General features: G+C 35.9%; 1 protein-coding gene across 2 annotated transcripts in view; it reads right to left on the reverse strand.

The window, feature by feature from the left end:
• FBXO8 (F-box protein 8) overlaps positions 1–17,835 on the reverse strand; it is a 40,626-nt gene extending 22,791 nt beyond the window's left edge. The window contains exons 1-4 of one of the 2 annotated variants that reach the window (XM_059926782.1): positions 17,582–17,835; positions 14,066–14,122; positions 3,125–3,461; positions 691–817 (exon numbers count right to left, since the gene is read on the reverse strand). In XM_059926782.1, the coding sequence (XP_059782765.1) occupies positions 691–817; positions 3,125–3,453 (456 nt within the window). In that variant the 5' untranslated portion in view covers positions 3,454–3,461; positions 14,066–14,122; positions 17,582–17,835. The remainder of the gene's footprint in view (positions 1–690; positions 818–3,124; positions 3,462–14,065; positions 14,123–17,581) is intronic. The other variant, XM_059926781.1, reaches the window with a different exon arrangement.
• Between the last annotated feature and the right edge of the window lie 6 nt (positions 17,836–17,841).

The raw sequence follows: 17,841 nt of genomic DNA on the forward strand, positions 1-17,841 counted from the left end.
AAAATAAGAACAGGGGTGAGGGGGAATCAGAGAAAGAACTGTCTTCACATTTTGATCACTCATATATTATGTTAAGAAATAATTAAATAATTAGTTAATTTCAAACAGTTCTTTTTGCTTCTCCCACTCTCTCTGCTCTCTATTTGTGTTTGCTTATTGTCTTAAGAAAAAAAGAATTAAAGAATTAATGCAAAATTATTCAGTTTTATAACAGAATCTATAAGTTGTTTCTATGCCATCATGTATTAGATTGTTAAAGGCATTATTTAAAGACATTTTGATGTGTCACAAGCTAGAAAAATGTCCTCTGTGATTATCTCTGATAAAAATAGCATTGTTACTAAATGGACATGATGAAACAAAGTAAATGCTGCAGATAAAGTTTGATGAACATATTTTGTGCTCTTGACTTATAATGTAGTAGTATCTCAACCAAGTCCAGTGGAGGGCTGCGTATATGTCATGGAAGCTGCCATACAAAGTGAGCCGGCAGCAAGGTTAGAACATGACATGGTAAGGTAAAAAGAAATGACTAAGTCACACAGCAATAACTTCAAATACCGGGCTTTGCAGTGATTGAAAAGTCATGTTCAGTGACTTGTAATTTACTTGCAAGTTCATTATGTTGGAAAGCTGCCGCAAGATAACAATAAAGTTCAACTGTCACAAATATTCAAATTCTTCACTTACCTCATCTGGGTTGGCATTAAAGGTGAGGCTGCCTTCATCCAGCTGCATGTACAATTTTCTAAAAGAAAATCCTAGAGGTGGGTTCTTATTGTATATGGAACAGTGACCCCAAGTGGATTTACACAACCTGTAAGTAAGATAAAATCGGATGAGAAAACATGGCCATATTGAATTCTTCTAAGTTAAACATGTATATGTATGATAAAATAGTGATATGAAATAATATAAAATTGGATTTTACAGCTCTAAAGTCTAAAATGTTTACTTTTATACTTGTTTTATTTGTTTACCAGAGTAAGATAGACAAATGCCTTCAATTTAGCAATTTTGACAGCACTTAGTAAATGTGAGTTACAAAGATTAGTAATATTCGTGAGTCCTACTGAAGTTAAACATAAATAATGATGATGATGATGATGATAGCCAACATTTACCAAGTGCTTACTAGATGCCAGGCACTATTTAAAGCATTTTAATAGTATTAACTTGCTCAGTCTTTACAACAATCCCATGATTTGGTGCTACAGATAAAGAAACAGACACCATAAAAAAGCTGCCCAAGGAAACACAGCTTGATCTGAATCCAAGGAGCTTACTCCTGAGTTTGCAGTCTTAACCAAGAGTTTAAACAGAATTAAGCAACTATGTGCTCTATTGCGAAATATAACTGAATTGGTGGAAGGAGGAAGGTTGCTGGGCAGAGGGAGAAATTGTAATGCTATAACTTCAATACTTAAATGAAAAGTTGCAACATTAAGCTTAGCAGTTTTTAAGATACTGCTTCAAAACGCTGTTTGTTTTCTATCACAACTATATATGATTGTTTACAAAATCTGTAACACTTAAAATGCTAATGGTTCATACCTCAAAACACACTGTTTCTAGACACTGGTATACCTGTTTCCAACTCTGTTTGAGGCATTAGCTCCTGGTTGTTATTTGAAAGCTAACGTTTCATCTTATTACAATGCCTGGAAATTCTGGATGTATACCATATTTTCACTTTCTGATATTCATCATTGATTTCTGGCTCAAACTTCCCTCTTTTCTCACACACACAGCTTACAAGAAAACAAGAAAGTTACCATCTCAGCCTGTAACATCAAAATTTCTGAGGAGAGTGGGTAAAATATCTAATTTTATATGGGAATATCTTCTTAATAGTTAATTTATATCCTTGCATTATTTTTACCATCCAAATGAAATCACTGATCTCATAACAATGAGTTTAGTAACTTGTTTAGAAAATTATCACTATTTTAGCAGTCTCTTTAATCTAGTACCATGCTTTTGATTTTATTACTAAGCTACGTGAAAGCAACAGAACCTCTCAACATCCAAATTAAAAAAACAAAAAACTAAGCTAGCCTTTAATTTATCACTAAGAAAAAAAAAAATCCAAGCGTCAGATATATAGGCATAATTATGTGGTTAACACTAAAGGAAGCATTTCTTTTAAATATGAACAATCCAAATTTAAATCCCAAATGAAAACTACATTCTGATTGAGTTCATATAAGTACAAAAATAAACTCTTCTACAAAGTTCAAATATAGGATCATAAATTAAGTTTGATGGGAATACTAAAGTGTAGAAAAGAGGTTATAAATAAAAGTGAACCAGTTTTAAAGTACTTTACTTTCCTCTTACACTGAACAATTAAAAATTAATAACTATACTTTAAACATTACTAATAGAATTTCCTCTCACTTCCACAGTAACTTCATTATGACAAGACAAGGGAAGAATAACAAGATGATATTGATGAGTTTTAGTTATTTGAAGGTTGAGAAATGAACTACATAATTAATACTATAATTCTGTAGTATCGGGAAGCCCGAGTTAAAAATGTCGTTGTTGGTAATACATTTTTACTAAAGTTTGGCTATTTAGATAATTGATTCTCTCCATAGATTTTCATTGAAAATAATGGTTTTAAAGTCTCAGAAAACTTGTTTTTAGACATGTTTTACTCTGTTCAGAAGTTTCATTTTAAAATAATGAGACTTAAATAAACTTTGGTAAAGAATGCTAGAAAACCCAAGATTCAACGATTCTTTCATTTTCATGACTCATGTATACTATCTATTAAGGAGTAACTTAGGTTCCATAGATTCTATTGCACCAAAAGTTCTTAGATTTATAGCTTAAATTTAAACTGGTAAAAGAGCTGCTGAAATTTCTACAGTCTCCTTTCACTTCAGCAAGTAGAGTATCTCTTTGCTTTCTAATATTTGCCTAATTCATTGAACAAATAGTGGTTAGAAAATATAAAAAGTAGATGAAATATTCACCAGGTAAAGTTTATGCTAACAAGCAGCACCAACCCCCCCCCCCCCTCAAAACAAACAAACACAAAAAACAAAAAACCCACAACCTGTAGGCAAGATTCTACTTAGAGCTATCTGGATCAAACACGGTGGGCTGAACTTACCCTTGCCAGAGAAGCTCGTCATTGGCCAGGTCCTGCCAAACACAGGAAGCTAAGCAGAGATCCGTTGCATTCAGGTAGGACAAGATGGTAAGGCTTAGCTCGGGAGGCAGCATTTCCAAATTAATGAACCCTTCCTGTTCTTTCGATTTCCTTGTCTTCAAAAGATGATATATATCAATGCCCCCTTGGACTTGTTTGCGATGACTGGTGTTGGCAATGCTGCTGGCAGCCATCCTCCTGCCCTGCTCTCTGCTGAGGTAGCCTTGCTCACTGTAGCCTTGCTGCTGTAGCTGCTGGTTTCTGGCCACTCTCCACAGCCCCTGACCCATCTGCGAGCCTGGGAGAAAGCCAGAATGGAGTAAGAAGGCGACATTAGAAAAGTAATCCACCTTTCCCTGCGGTACAACACGTCTACATGAAGCATTCATTTATCAGAATTAACACTGCTCATTAAAGCATATTAAATGGAGTAGGAAATTACGAATAGTTGGAACACAGTAAGTATGAAACTTGGATGGAGAACTATTTAGTCTGATTATCACCTTTATCTCAGTTTGCTAACCATTTTCAAAGTCCACAGGTGACATAATCATTTTTCACAAGGTAAGATTTAAAAGTTACTGACGTCTTAAAGACTCTTACAAATTATAATTATGTGGACTTATGGGCCAGTATTAAATACAACTCTGATCAGAGCACAGGACTTCACATAAAAGACCTGTACACCCTGCTTTTTCTCACAACCCAGGCTAAGCTAAGCTAGGCCCTTTTAACCAAATTCCCAGATGCATAACAGCTGTGAAACAGGCTTTTCGTTTAATTCTTGCCAGTCTGCTCTTAAGTTGTAGGCTGTAATAAAATGTAACATAGGCCCTGAAGTCTAATTCAGAAACCTTATAAATTAGACACGTAGGACTCCATGATAAAGAGCTCAGTAGTGACTATTTGGTTCTGTTGCTGCTTTAAATACAAATCATAATTTAGACTAATTTTCCAGTTCTTCTCCAGGAGCCCTATGGACTCCTCAGAGGTACCTGGGAGAAGGCAGGAGAAGGGATGCGAGTGCTGTAGTCTCTTCACTCTCCACTTGACCTCCAACCAAGGTAGCTCTACAGTTGTCTCTTACAGTATCAGACTTCCTCATATACAAATATTTAGAAGACTATTGGCCTAGACTTTCTATGTCACTTGGTTTTGCAAATAAGTAACTTTTCCTGGGCAAATAAATTCACTGAGAAAAATGAAACCAGGAAGAGCTTTTAACTAACACAAATAATTATTTTCATGATCTCTTTTACAAACAAAATATTCTTGTTTTAAAAGCCCAAGTTGACTACTGGGACGTGCGTGTTTTAAAAATTTGGAGGAAGAAATGGATTTTTGTTCAAAATCATTAAAATAAATTTCATAGCGTGACCTAACCTTAAAATATGGTATTGTTTTAATTGGCTGCTTACAATACGGAGTAATAATCAAAAAATAAAAAAGCAACCCCTCCCCAAGCCCACTGGTGACCAGAAATTCTGAAAATTATTAGGAATAATTTGAAAATTGAGTAGAATTTCAAAGAATGTCACAGATTATTTTTTCAGTATTTAAAAAGGCATGTATATTTATTGAATTATTGTCTATTAGTTGGATAATGGCCACTGTAACAGGCTACTTGTTGATTAAAACAGAAAAAACAGTCCAGGATAATTTTTCACTCTTTGTCCTTACTGTGAACTGCTTGGAAATCCAAAAGCTTAAGCTATAAAGAGATGCGGGAGGGAGGATACAGAGAGAAGGAACATATTAATAATTTTTAAATGTGGGGAAATTTGTTTTTGCAAATAAACCACAAAAGGTAGTAACTTTTCCTCCCTACGACACATACTACCATAATGGTAGCAGTTCCTGAAGTAGTGGTTAAGCTATTAATAATTAAATTCTTATTTTCTATTAGAATGATTGAAATCCCAAACTGACAACACCAAATGCTGGCAAGGATGTGTGAATTCAAAATGGTACAGTCACTTTGGAAGACAGTTTGACAGTTTCTTACAAAAATAAACATACTTTTACCATATGGTCCAGCATTTATGCTCCTTGGTATCTACCCAAATAAGTTGGGAACTCATGTCCACACAAAAACCTGCACACAAACCTGCAGCTTTAGTCATAATTACCAAAACTTATAAGCAATCAAGCTGTCCTTCAGCAGGTGAATGGATAATTTACTGTGGTACATCCAGACAATGGAATGTTTAGTGCTAGAAAGAAATGAGCTATCAAGCCATGAAAAGATATGGAATAAACTTAAATGCATATTACTAAGTGAAAGCAGCTGATCTGAAAATGCTATGTAATATGTGATTCCAATTATAAGACATTCTAGAAAAGGCAAAACTACAGACAGTAAATTAACACAGAAAAAAATACAGAATATCAACAAAAATTTGTAAGGAGCTATAAGTTTCCTTAATGTTTAAATATGCTATGTCATGTTACAACATAAGTACAACTTAATTTTGACACAAAAGACTCATAAACATTTAAAAATTTTTATCATAGCCATTTCTCTGTTTATCTTAGCAAGAAAATATCTAGCAATTGAACTGATTGCTAAGCTCATCCAGTATATCTGTTGTCATTTTAGATAATTATATTTATTCTTCTCTTTTGCATTTGCAGCACTAAAGGTAAATAATCAAACATGGTGACTGTGATGTCTGAAGCCTCAAGATTTAGGGCATTTAACATCAATTTTGTATGTACTTTCCCTACAACATCTTTCTAGTGGCATATGGTTAGGCAGCTGTTATTACTCTCAGGGATGTTGCTAGGGAACCCAGAACCAGGGTGATTTCCCCAGGCTCTGGACTTTAATGGGGATCACTTAAATAGAGCACTGGATAAAGTGATTCGGAAAGCATCCAGCATGTAGAAAAGAGGTTAAGCCAACAGCTGGTTCTTAGGATTAAAAAAAGTTGATGGGGAGGGTGGAGGTTTGAGGCTCATCTACACGTGATTCAGACAAAGAAAATTGCGTTCTCTATTCTTCTACTGCTAAATAATACTGCAAATTACCCTTGTGGGATGTCTTTTTCCCTTTAAAGCAGTTCTTGATACGGAGCAAGAACACAGTATGATAAATCACTTGAGAAGGATTGCTATCATATATTTATCCTTTGGAGAAAGGAAAGGGCGTCTACAGTGTTCCACCCCACTCCCAGTCTTCCTTAGGGTAACAGTGGTGTGGAATGTGGATAGAACTGTCAGAAAAGTGATAAAACTCTCAAAAAGACATGAGATCCACTACAGAAGTTGTGAAGCGAGTCACAGAGGGAGCATAGTGAGGGGGACTCTGAAGTTGAACAGACTTGAGTTCAAGTCCTGACTTCACTGATGAGGGAATTTACTTGACTAGTCTAAGCTTTGCTTTCCTCATATTTAAGGTGATAATTTGCACATAATATAGTGGTAATACATATAGCTCAGAGGGCTGTTGTATTAAATATTACATATAAAGTACACTTCACAGCTAATAATAAAATGTTAGCTCACTTGTTTTGACAAAACCATATTTTCATAGAGTGAAAATGATGAGCATTTCAGTAAAACTTACTGAATGATTCTTCAATTATCACATAAAAAAAACAAATCCATGAGTGAGTCTACACTGATGATCACTAAATATTACATACAGAAAGGAAAGCTCTTCCTTATAGTAAAATTCTGAATAATGAGTTAGAAAAATCATCATTTAACTACCATCGTAGAAAAACTAATTCTTAAGGCAAGACTTATCAGTGGGTGCTGAATCTGGAGTTTGATAAAGAATGGAAGATTTACAGAGTCTCAAAGTACCTCCCCACATATATTACTCATTAATTACAAAAAGAAATTAAGAAATCAGACAATATTTAACCAAGTGTTCAAACTTAACATTTACCAATAAGAGACAAATGGACATATATGCCTCTCTGGACATGACACCCTGAGAAGGATATAACAATTATACAGTACTCCGGCCAAAAATGTATAACATTTATCTAATCATGAATATCAGAGAAACCCAAGAGTCTATAAATAATCTTTTTTTTTCCTTCAAAATTGCCAATGCTGTGAAGATAAAGAAAGGAATCATTCCAGATTAAAGGAGACTGAAAAGCATGATGTCTAAATGCAGTGTGTGGACTGGATCTTACAGTGAAAAGAAAGTGCTAGAAAGGACATTATTGGGATAACTGAAAAACTAGACATACGGGCTGTAGATTGGATAAAAATACTTATATGAATGTCAACTTTTCTGAATTTGATAACTGTACAGCGGTTTTGTCAGAGTATATTCTTGTTCTTTAGGAAAAACACTGAATTATTAAGGCATAATGTATACGACTTAGTCTCAAATGGTTCAGAAAAACAGAAACATCTGTCTCTATACAGAGAGAATGTTAATGCAATGTTGCAAAATGTTTAGAATTGGTGAATCTGGGTAAAAGGTACACACCAGTTGTTTTTATTAATAGTACAACCTTTCTGTAAACAGAAATCTCCTGATTGAGGAATCCAAGCATGTGAAATTTGAAAATAACTGAGTTTGATGTGCACTAAGTATAAGAATTACTGCCCTACGAGCTTAGCGTCTTACAGACTGAAAACCATCACTAAGGAGATAAATGCTCAGCATCACAGTTTAAGAGTAGTAGGAGACCCCTGTCAAGGCAAACATCAAAATACTAAGAATTATTCTTGCCAGTTGTGATAGAAAATTTTCTTTTAAAGGCTGAAGAAGTATTTTTAAAGAAAGTAGGGGGAAAAAAATACCCCTTTAACTTTGCGTGTGCAGATTTAAGGCTTGGAATTCCTGGCTGTGTTCCCTCCTTTCATACATAATATTATGTGCACAGTATTTTTAACATAATATTTAATAATATAAATATTAAACCATAATATTGTTTTTGTACTCTAAACCACAATTTATTTAGTACTTACTCTATGCTAAGCACTGTGGAAGTTTTAATACATTATCTCATTTTTGTCCTCAAAACAACCTTCATAGGTAGATAGTATTCTAATTTTATAGCTGAAGAAATAGTGACTCAGAGAGATTAAGCAACTTTGCTCAAGATCTCAGAGCTGGCAAATGGAAAACTTAGGATTCCATCTCAGGTGTTTCTGAGTCCAAAGGTTAGTCTTAACCACCAAACCTTATGCCCAGAACTGGCAAAGACGATCCACCACCTGCTTCTTCATCACTAGCTCTCATCTCTTCTCCCTCTGTCACTGCTTATTACCTCCACGCTGCTCCCAGCTGCAGCCTCTCTTTAGGCTACTGTTCTTGTGGAAAGCACATACACTTTGATGTGAAAAAAGTTCAAACTCCCACACAGAATCTGTTTAGCTTATAGTCTGTGGTACTCATTTTCCTCACCAGATAAACAGTGAATAAGTCTTATCCCATGGAACTTAGAGGGGTTAAGAGAACCTAAGCCATAGGGAATTTATCATAACAGGTGGTTTTGTAGTCACCACTCAGTCCCCTTTAAATGATAACTCTTATTTATTTTGGTTCTCCCACTTCAGAGTGCACCTGATTACTCTGGACCTAATGATCTGAGTAGTTATAATCGTGGTTCCAAATTCCATTAATTGAGGATCTGTGAATTCGGAGATGCCATTTACCTTTGCTAGGAGAAAAAAATAACAACTAGTAAATATATAAAGTTAGAAGAAACTAACTTTGCTTAGACTGACACTCTTAGCTTGGCAAATAACGTCAAGTATTTAGTTATCAGTCAGTGATAACAGAGATACCTTTTTGGCAGGTAAGTACTACCATCACCTTTAATCACTATAGACATGTTTCTAGAAATGAAAACGTTAAGACTTCATGGGAAGATTCAACATATCAAGAGCCCTTATGGCGGTATCACAAAATAAATCGATTAATAAGGAAGTTCTACTCTAGATCTTTATGACATCTTCACATCCCCAGGAACTTGAATTATAAAGAGCTTTATGGATAGAGTGTCAATTTCTTGGATCTTTGAAATCAATGTTACAACTGTTGAGACCTATATTTTTAAAGCATATTTCTTGATTATAAAATACGAATTAGGGGCTTCCCTGGTGGCGCAGTGGTTAAGAATCTGCCTGCCAATGCAGGGGAGATGGGTTCGAGCCCTGGTCTGGGAAGATCCCACATGCCGCGTAGCAACTAAGCCTGTGCGTCACAACTACTGAGCCTGCGTGCCACAACTACTGAAGCCCGCGCGCCTAGAGCCTGTGCTCCGCAACAAGAGAAGCCACCGCAATGAGAAGCCCCGCGCACCACAACAAAGAGTAGTCCCCGCTCGCCGCAACTAGAGAAAGCCCGCGCACAGCAACAAAGACCCAATGCAGCCAAAGATAAATAATAAATAAATAAATTAATTAAAAAAATAAAAATAAAATAAAATACGAATTACTCAAACGTATGTTCCTTAAGATGACAATAATTTTGGAACTCACCTATCATACTGTGCTTTATTATTGTTTATTAAAAGCAATAAAAATTTACAAATATATACAGGTAGTCCTTGCCTTGTACAGCACCAGGCTAACTACTGGATGACAGTTCCATGGGACTGTGCGCAGCAAGGCCACAGTGCTAACACTCATGCATTTCAGTTTACATGGTACTGTGCAGAGTAAGCACTGCCTGTAAGTGCTAAGATGGGGGACTGATTCAACACAATAGGCTACATGGAAAAATCCAGTGCCAAACACAGTGCCTCAGATCTACAAAGCACTCAGTAAATATTTGTTGACTGCAAGAATGGATGAATGGTAAACAATAAGAAAAACAGAATTAGATGAACCTCGACCTAAATTTCACATCTTTCAAAAAATCATCAGAATGGATCATAGACTTAAATGTAAAGCATAAAAGAATAAAACTTTTAGAAAAATACAGAGAAGGAAATCTTAGGGATCTATGTCTAGGCAAAGAGAGTTCATCAAAAGTACGATCCATAAAAGTAAAAGTTGATAAAGTCGACCTCATCAATATTAAAACTTTTGCTCTTTGAAAGCCCATGTGAAGAAGACAAAAACACAAGCTACAGACTGAGAGAAAATATTTCCAAACCACATGTCTGACAAAGGACTAGTATCGAGAATATATAAACAATTTTCGAACTCAACAGCAAAAAAATCAAACAATTCAATTAAAAAATGAATATAATATTTATAATAGCCAGGACATGGAAGCAACCTAAATGTCCATCAACAGATGAATGGATAAAGAAGATGTGGCACATATATACAATGAAATATTACTCAGCCATATAAAGAAACGAAATTGAGTTATTTGTAGTGAGGTGGATGGACCTAGAGTCTGTCATACAGAGTAAAGTAAGTCAGAAAGAGGAAAACAAATACCATATGCTAACACATATATATGGAATCTAAAAAAAAAAAATGGTTCTGAAGAACCTAGGGGCAGGACAGGAATAAAGATGAAGACACAGAGAATGGACTTGAGGACACGGGTTGGGGGGGGAAGGGTAAGCTGGGACGAAGTAAGAGAGTGGATGGACTTATATATACTACCAAATGTAAAATAGATAGTGGGAAGCACCCGCATAGCACAGGGAGATGAGCTCTGTGCTTTGTGTCCACCTAGAGGGGTGGGATAGGGAGGGTGGGAGGGAGATGCAAGAGGGAGGAGATATGCGGATATATGTATACGTATAGCTGATTCACTTTGTTATAAAGCAGAAACTAACACACCATTGTAAAGCAATTATACTCCAATAAAGATGTTAAAAAAGAAAAAATGAACATAAGACATAAACAGATATTTCGCCAAAGAGGACATACAAATGGTACACAATCACGATAGACGTTCAGCATCATTACCCAGGAGGGAGGTGGGTGTAGTTATAAAAGGGCAGCACCAGGGATCCCGGTGATGTTTGAACGGTTCAGTGTCTTGACTGTGGTGCTGGATATGTGAATCTGCACAGAATCTCATACACACAGATACACATTTGAGCAAAAAATAAACTGGGGAATTCTGAATAAGATAGGTGCAATGTATTAATGTCAATATCCTGGTTGTGCTAGTATATAATGGTTATGCAATATGTCACTGCCTAGGGAAACTAGGCAAAGTGTAGAAGAGATCTCTTGGTATATTTCTTGCAACTGCATGTGTATCTACAATTAACTGGAAAAAAAAAAAAGGACAGAGTATTGTACACTTAAAATGGGTGAATTTTACGGTATGTAAATGATACCACAATATAGTTCTTCAAAGAACTAGAGACTCTAATAAACACTCTAAAGAGGGTGACCAAGGACACAGCAAGTCTAGTGTCTATGACAAATAGTTAACTATTTTAGATTTAAGGATATCCAACTAATTATTAAAAATCTATGACCTATGAATCATCTCTGACTTCGTGGAATGTACTGTATAGATTAAAAGAAGACAGACTCTAGGAATACGAATCCTTAAGGATACAGATCTATAATAATGTTCTGACTCTTTACCTAGGAAGTATCAATAATTGAGTAACAGTATAAATGCAAAAGGACTGATGTGTGCCTGTTACTTGGTCTAATAAAACAAAACCCAGCATAAATGCAAAATACATTAAACAAAATTGGTTTAACTACTCATTAAAAATCAAAATACATAAACGAATGTGATTTAATTTGGATTGCTTCAATTCCAATTTTATAATATTTCTGATTTGTGGGAATAATGATCTAATTTGGTAAAAATATTTTAAAAATCAGTAAATTGTTTAATCTCCTTACTACTTAGATATCCTTGTTTCTATGAAAATAACAGCAACAATAATAATAGTACTTTTTTTACACATTGACTGGATAATTTAGAAGTCTGTTTTTTTTAATCTAAGTATTTAGGCCTTTTGGTTTTTAAAATTAATATCTAGCTTTATTATGCTGAGACTAGAGAATGTGGGCTCTATGATGTGTGCTTGAAAGAAATGTGTAGGTTTTCTTGACACTGCTACTTTGGAGACTGAATTTAAAGTTGGAGTTCCAGTTATGCCATATGCTGTATGACCTTAGATATTTCAAACGAGGTTTCTGATCTTCGGTTACCTACAAAATAGGGGAAATCACTCCTATCTATTTTACAGGATTGCTATGAGCCTTAACTGAGATAACATATATCAAAGCATCTTTTAATTGGCAAAGCAGTGTGTATTGTATGCCTTGACTCATTTCCTTTTTTCTAATGCAAAAATCTGAGAAACAGCTATATTTTTCTGACATATTTTGGATGTACTTTTCTCATTTTTTAAAAAAGAAATACAGTGGTAGTCTAAACAAATCTGTTGTAACATAGCACAAAGGCACTTCCACTTAGGACGCAGCATAGATTAGATTAACTACCAAGAACTCTATCAAGTTAATTATTAACGTTTATGAGAACAATACTTTTCTGTTACTGTAATGTCTTGTTCTCTTTTCAAGAGTAGAGTATTTCCACAAAAGAATGATAGAGATTACTTCACTAATACCTGTTGGTATATCTAGTATAAAATTATCTTAAAAATATATTAAGCAGCTTTAATCAAAACATCCCTATGTAACAAGTTAAACATCAAATAAAGTACTATTCTAAAAGAACACACTGTACCACTGCTTTTAGCAATTTTATGGCACTAAGCATTCAAATAGCACATGCTGTGGAAACAAATATATGTAATAAAGAGTGGATTATGCACCATTTAGATGGATGGGTGACACTCAGTGGAAGATGGGAAGAACGCAAAGTAGCCTGGAGGTCTCAGGAAAGCATTCTGCTTTAGACACTTCTGTTTGAAGCAAACGAGATTCCATGAAGTCTCTTCCTGAGCAAGCAGTGTTAAATCGCAGGTTTGTGATGAGTGACATGAATGAGCTACTTTAAATACTCATTATAAATGGTTAGTTTTCTTCAATATTTCTTAAGTGTCTAAATAGTGGGGTTTACAAATAAGAAATTTCCTATCTCAGATAAAGATCTAAACTGTGTACCAAAAGAGTTATCTCTAACATGCAAATTCTACTGCCTTAAAGATGAGGAAATTCACTCATTTATATCTTCTTGGAGATTTTCAATTTTTTTCCAATGAGAAAGTAACAACGAGATTTTTGGTTACTTTAGGTTTTAAAAATCTTTTTAAGTGTTATCATGTGATATTACTCAAAGGCATAAGAACATGGGAGATTCTGTGAGAAAATATTTTATACATTTATAACCAAATTGGCAACCCAACATTTACTTCTCTACTTCCAAAAGAGCAGACCACCAAAGTAGTTTAGAACAGACTGAGTAGAGGGGAAAAAAAGAAAAGAAAAAAACCTGATAACCAATCACACTTCTAACATTGAAAGGCAACAACTGTAGAGAAATGAAGGAAGAGTAAGTCCACAAGGAGGTCTTTTTCAGGAGAAAAGGGAAATAGCTAAGTACTAAGAGGTACATTAAACACATAAAAAAACAAAACAAACAAACAAAAAAACCAGTCATTAAATTTAAAGATCGGGTCCTGCAAGAGCAGTTTTTGCTACTAAAAAGCATACCATTTGTAGGTTTTTTTTTTAACTCAAAAAAGATTTACAATATTACTTTGTTTTCTGAAGGTTTTTTTCCTGTTCTTTAATTTGACTCTGTAATGAGTGTTACCAAATGGCATCTAAACAAATGTAAACATTAAGATGTCATTTAAAATGTAACCAAAAAGCAGAGAATTGGGGGCTTATTTCATTTCACTTATTTCTTCAGCTTCTTTTGCAAGAGATGTTCCACTGTCTGTTTTAACCTTCAAGTAAAATAAATTTATTAAATTTCTCACTGGCATTATTTTTAATTACACTGATCCTTTAACTGCACTCTTTACTCAACCCAACTGCAGTCAGCAGTGGTCATGGCAGCACATCCCAACCCACCTCCTCAGGGCACACCACACTCCACGCCCACTGACTGCAAGGCCGTTCCTATGAGAGCTGTGGAATTAAAAAACAAAACGATGTGTTTATTAATGCCACTGAACTGTACACTTAAAAATGGCTAAGATGGTAAAACTTATGTTATGCATATTTCACCATAATAAAAAAAAATGGGGGAAAAAAACCAAAACAAAAACTGTAATTCTCACTGAATTGCTTTTACACAAATAAGACAAGGTATTAACATAAAATAAATATTGACAGCAGCCAATAGGAAAGTCAGAAGTGAGGTGAGAAAACATCTAACAATGAAAACAGACTGACACAAAACATGCGCTTGATTCAGGCTCCTTCAACTAGTTGTGAGTAGAGGGCACAATACTCAAAGCCTCACTTTCCTCACTGGTAAAAAGCGGGTTTTGAACTTGATGATCCCCAAGTTCTCTTTTTGCTATAAAATTCTATGATCCTATAAAAATGAGAAAATCCTAAAAAATTAAAATAAAAGGAAGAGGTGATGGAGATGGACGTGTGTGTGTCTGTCTATGTGTATTTAGCATCTGTCCTTTCCATCTCTTTCCCCCCATGCCCATGACTTCTACAAATCACTGCTCAGGATGAGCAGATAGGGGCTCTCCAAGCGTGGCTCACTTGCTAAAATCTTGTTCCTTCTTTCAAATAGCTTATGAAATCCCCTGCAATCTGTTCTTGCAGAATACACAAACTGCTGATCACAGAGCTAAACTCCCAAACAGCCTAAACTAGAAAGCAAATATCTTATCTCATCTCTATCTACATCACAAAAGCACTTGCCCTAAATAGAATATAAACTCATTCAAGTTTCACTGGAGACTCTATGTCAATAAATGTCAGAAAAACAAAACCATGAGAAAAAAATAAAGAATTGGGGAACATAAATTTCTAGAAGTGGATATATTTCATTAAAGTTGTTTTAAAATAGTAAGTAAAATAATTCAGTGGAAATGCAACATGAGTTAGATGTATAGTTCATAGACTTCATGTTAGTGATTTTGACACATTATCATAGGTCAGCCAATGGATTAGCCTCAGTTTCCAAATCTGAATCAAAATGTAGGAAAAAAAGAGTTGTATCAATACATAGCAGTTGGCTAAGTAATGAACGATAAAATCATAAATTTGAATGACTAATTTCAATGCTTTGTGATCAAAGAAAAGGTAATTTCTTGGTAATTCATGTTTTTGTACTGTGAAATAAGGAAAATAACTATCTTTTCATTTATGCAATTCTAAGCACAATAAACACACAAAACATTCCCTACTAAACTGATAATAAGTGTAATAAATTACAAGGCATGGTTTAGCTTATCTAGTTATTACCATAAGATATCTTGTGAATGAAGTATTTCAATTGTGTTATTTTAGCAAGCACCTGTTTAAAATCTGGCAGACATCTAAGGGGCCAAAACTAAATTTAGCAGACATCTAAGGGCCCAAAACTACACTAGTTAATTGGCTGTAACCTACTCTAAATGAACTATGTTAACCTGATAGGGAGTACCGATTTAAAAGCCAAATCTACAATTTGAGGATTGACACAGTCGGGCTGGCGTTAAGCACCTGAGGTATAAAAGATGACAACATCTTTCAAACCTGGAAGAAGCATAGGCAATTTTACAGTGGGTCAAGGCCAAAACAGTGTCACAATAAACCCTGAAGCCCGTACCTTTCATTTCCAATAAGCTCATTTGGTTCACTGACAAAAGCTGTGCTGGTGATGTGCGTCAGCACATCAGGTACCTGACAGAAGGTGGCACCTGGCATCTAATAACGCTTAAAAACAAACACACAAACACATTTCTGTTCTCAGACAGGCCTCTCCCATCCCTGTTTGCTCTCATACCAACATAGACACTGCCACATTCTTTCTACACTAGAAAGGCTTACCTCTAGCCTTTCCTAACTTCTTTCCACCTTAAAAGCTATCTTTGCTCGTGTTTATTTTGAAACCATTTCAACCATATAAAATGGCAATGGGTAAGGAATACAGTCTCCAGTTGTGATATGCTCTGTTCATGTACACCTTAAAAACACAAACCTTCCTCTCACACATGTCATTCCTCAAGCAAAGCTTTCTAAGAAAAATAATAAGCCTCTCTTCAGGTATTTAGTAGAAAAAAAAGACCCCCCGCCACCCAGAAAAAAAAAAAAACCAAAAAACTTTCCAAGAAAGAAAATCCTTGTATAAGTTTGTCTATTTCATTACAATCAGGCATACTTTTGCTCAGTTATTTCTATCTACTAACTCCTAAAAGTTATCTGCCAGGGTGTCTGTGTTAGGCCTCCTCTAAGATGGCTCCCATAGGCCCTTGCGTCTTGGGATTCACGCCCTTGTGTAATCCTCTCCACAGTGATTGAGTTGGATTTATTGACTCCTATCAACAGAATATGGCAGTAGTGATGGGATGCCACTTCTGAGATTAGCTTACAGAAGACTAGAGAGAGTCTTGGGTGCTCTCTCTTGGATTGCTCACTTGAGCGAAAGTCAGCTGCCATACTGTATACAGTATCTCAGACAAACTGTCAAGTTAACTGGATAAAAATGGCGAGTTTCCTACTCAACCTGAAAAGAGAATAAAATTTATTCTTAATTCTGATATCTGCTCAAGTTTGTGAACCATTTTCTTAGGGGGTAAAAATCCTCCCTATCCCAGAAATATGGTCACCAGCTGCAACATTAAGAAAAAATATGGAAAGCTGAAATGGAAAACGTAAATTAGCTTCACTTTGCAGTAATAAAGGTCATAATATAAGGATATGGAAATACCTGGGATCCTTGAAAATGAAGATTCCACTTGTTAAAAGAAGTAGATTCAATTATTAAATTACTAAATACATACAGAACCTAAAAATAAAACCCTTAAACGACTGAGGATTGGGATCCATTTCTGATTTCTCCCAATTTTAATAATAATTAAGTGAGCACCCACCATATAAGAAACTGGAGCCTAGTCACGGAGAAACAAGCAAAGAGACAAGTTAAGAATCTGCCGAGTTTATAACCAAAGTTTAACAGCTGAAGCAACTGTCAGTCCATCGTGACCTTAACTGGATGTGTTTGCATTCATGTTACTGTAAAAAGTATGTTAAGAGCCAAAAACTCTGCCTATGCACCAAAAACACTCTCTACTTGAAAAGCAACACCTGGGCTAGAAGAGCGTAACCTCTGCTGTTTCCCGGCTTTATTTCAGAGTGAAGCCGGGTCCTACTTGGGGTCCCAAGCTGACCTAGGGGTCCCCAGTGACCCAGGAACACAAGAAGCACACCTACTCCCGCCTCCTGACACGGATTCCTCATTTTAATTAGCCAGTACCGCTGTCACTCAAGGTGCATCGCACAGTCATTGGCCCCAAAGTCTCGCTGGTTGGCAAGTTTCTGCCAACTGGAGCACCGGTGGTCATCATTCCCGAGAAGAAAAGTAGGGGTGTACAGGGAAGAGAGGCAAGAACTCTGAAATATCTAGGGTGACACCCTTACCTGAGCGACCTGCGATTCCCCACCGCCGCCGCGACGAATCGGCCTCTGGGCGGGGGCTTTCAGCCAGAAAGAAAATGGCTCAGCCGGGAAGGGGTGCCCAGGCCATGGAGAAGCCGGTTCAAACTTTATTTGTTCACGCCGGTGGAGGTGAGGTCGGGGAGAATCCCAGAAACAGCACCTGATCCCTCCGAACTCAGCGTGCCTCAGGCTGCAGCAGCCTGAGCGGCCGACTCTCCGAGTTTTGACGTTTCCTATTGTTG

This window comes from Balaenoptera ricei, chromosome 6 (assembly GCF_028023285.1).
Source record: "Balaenoptera ricei isolate mBalRic1 chromosome 6, mBalRic1.hap2, whole genome shotgun sequence".
NCBI lineage: Eukaryota > Metazoa > Chordata > Mammalia > Artiodactyla > Balaenopteridae > Balaenoptera > Balaenoptera ricei.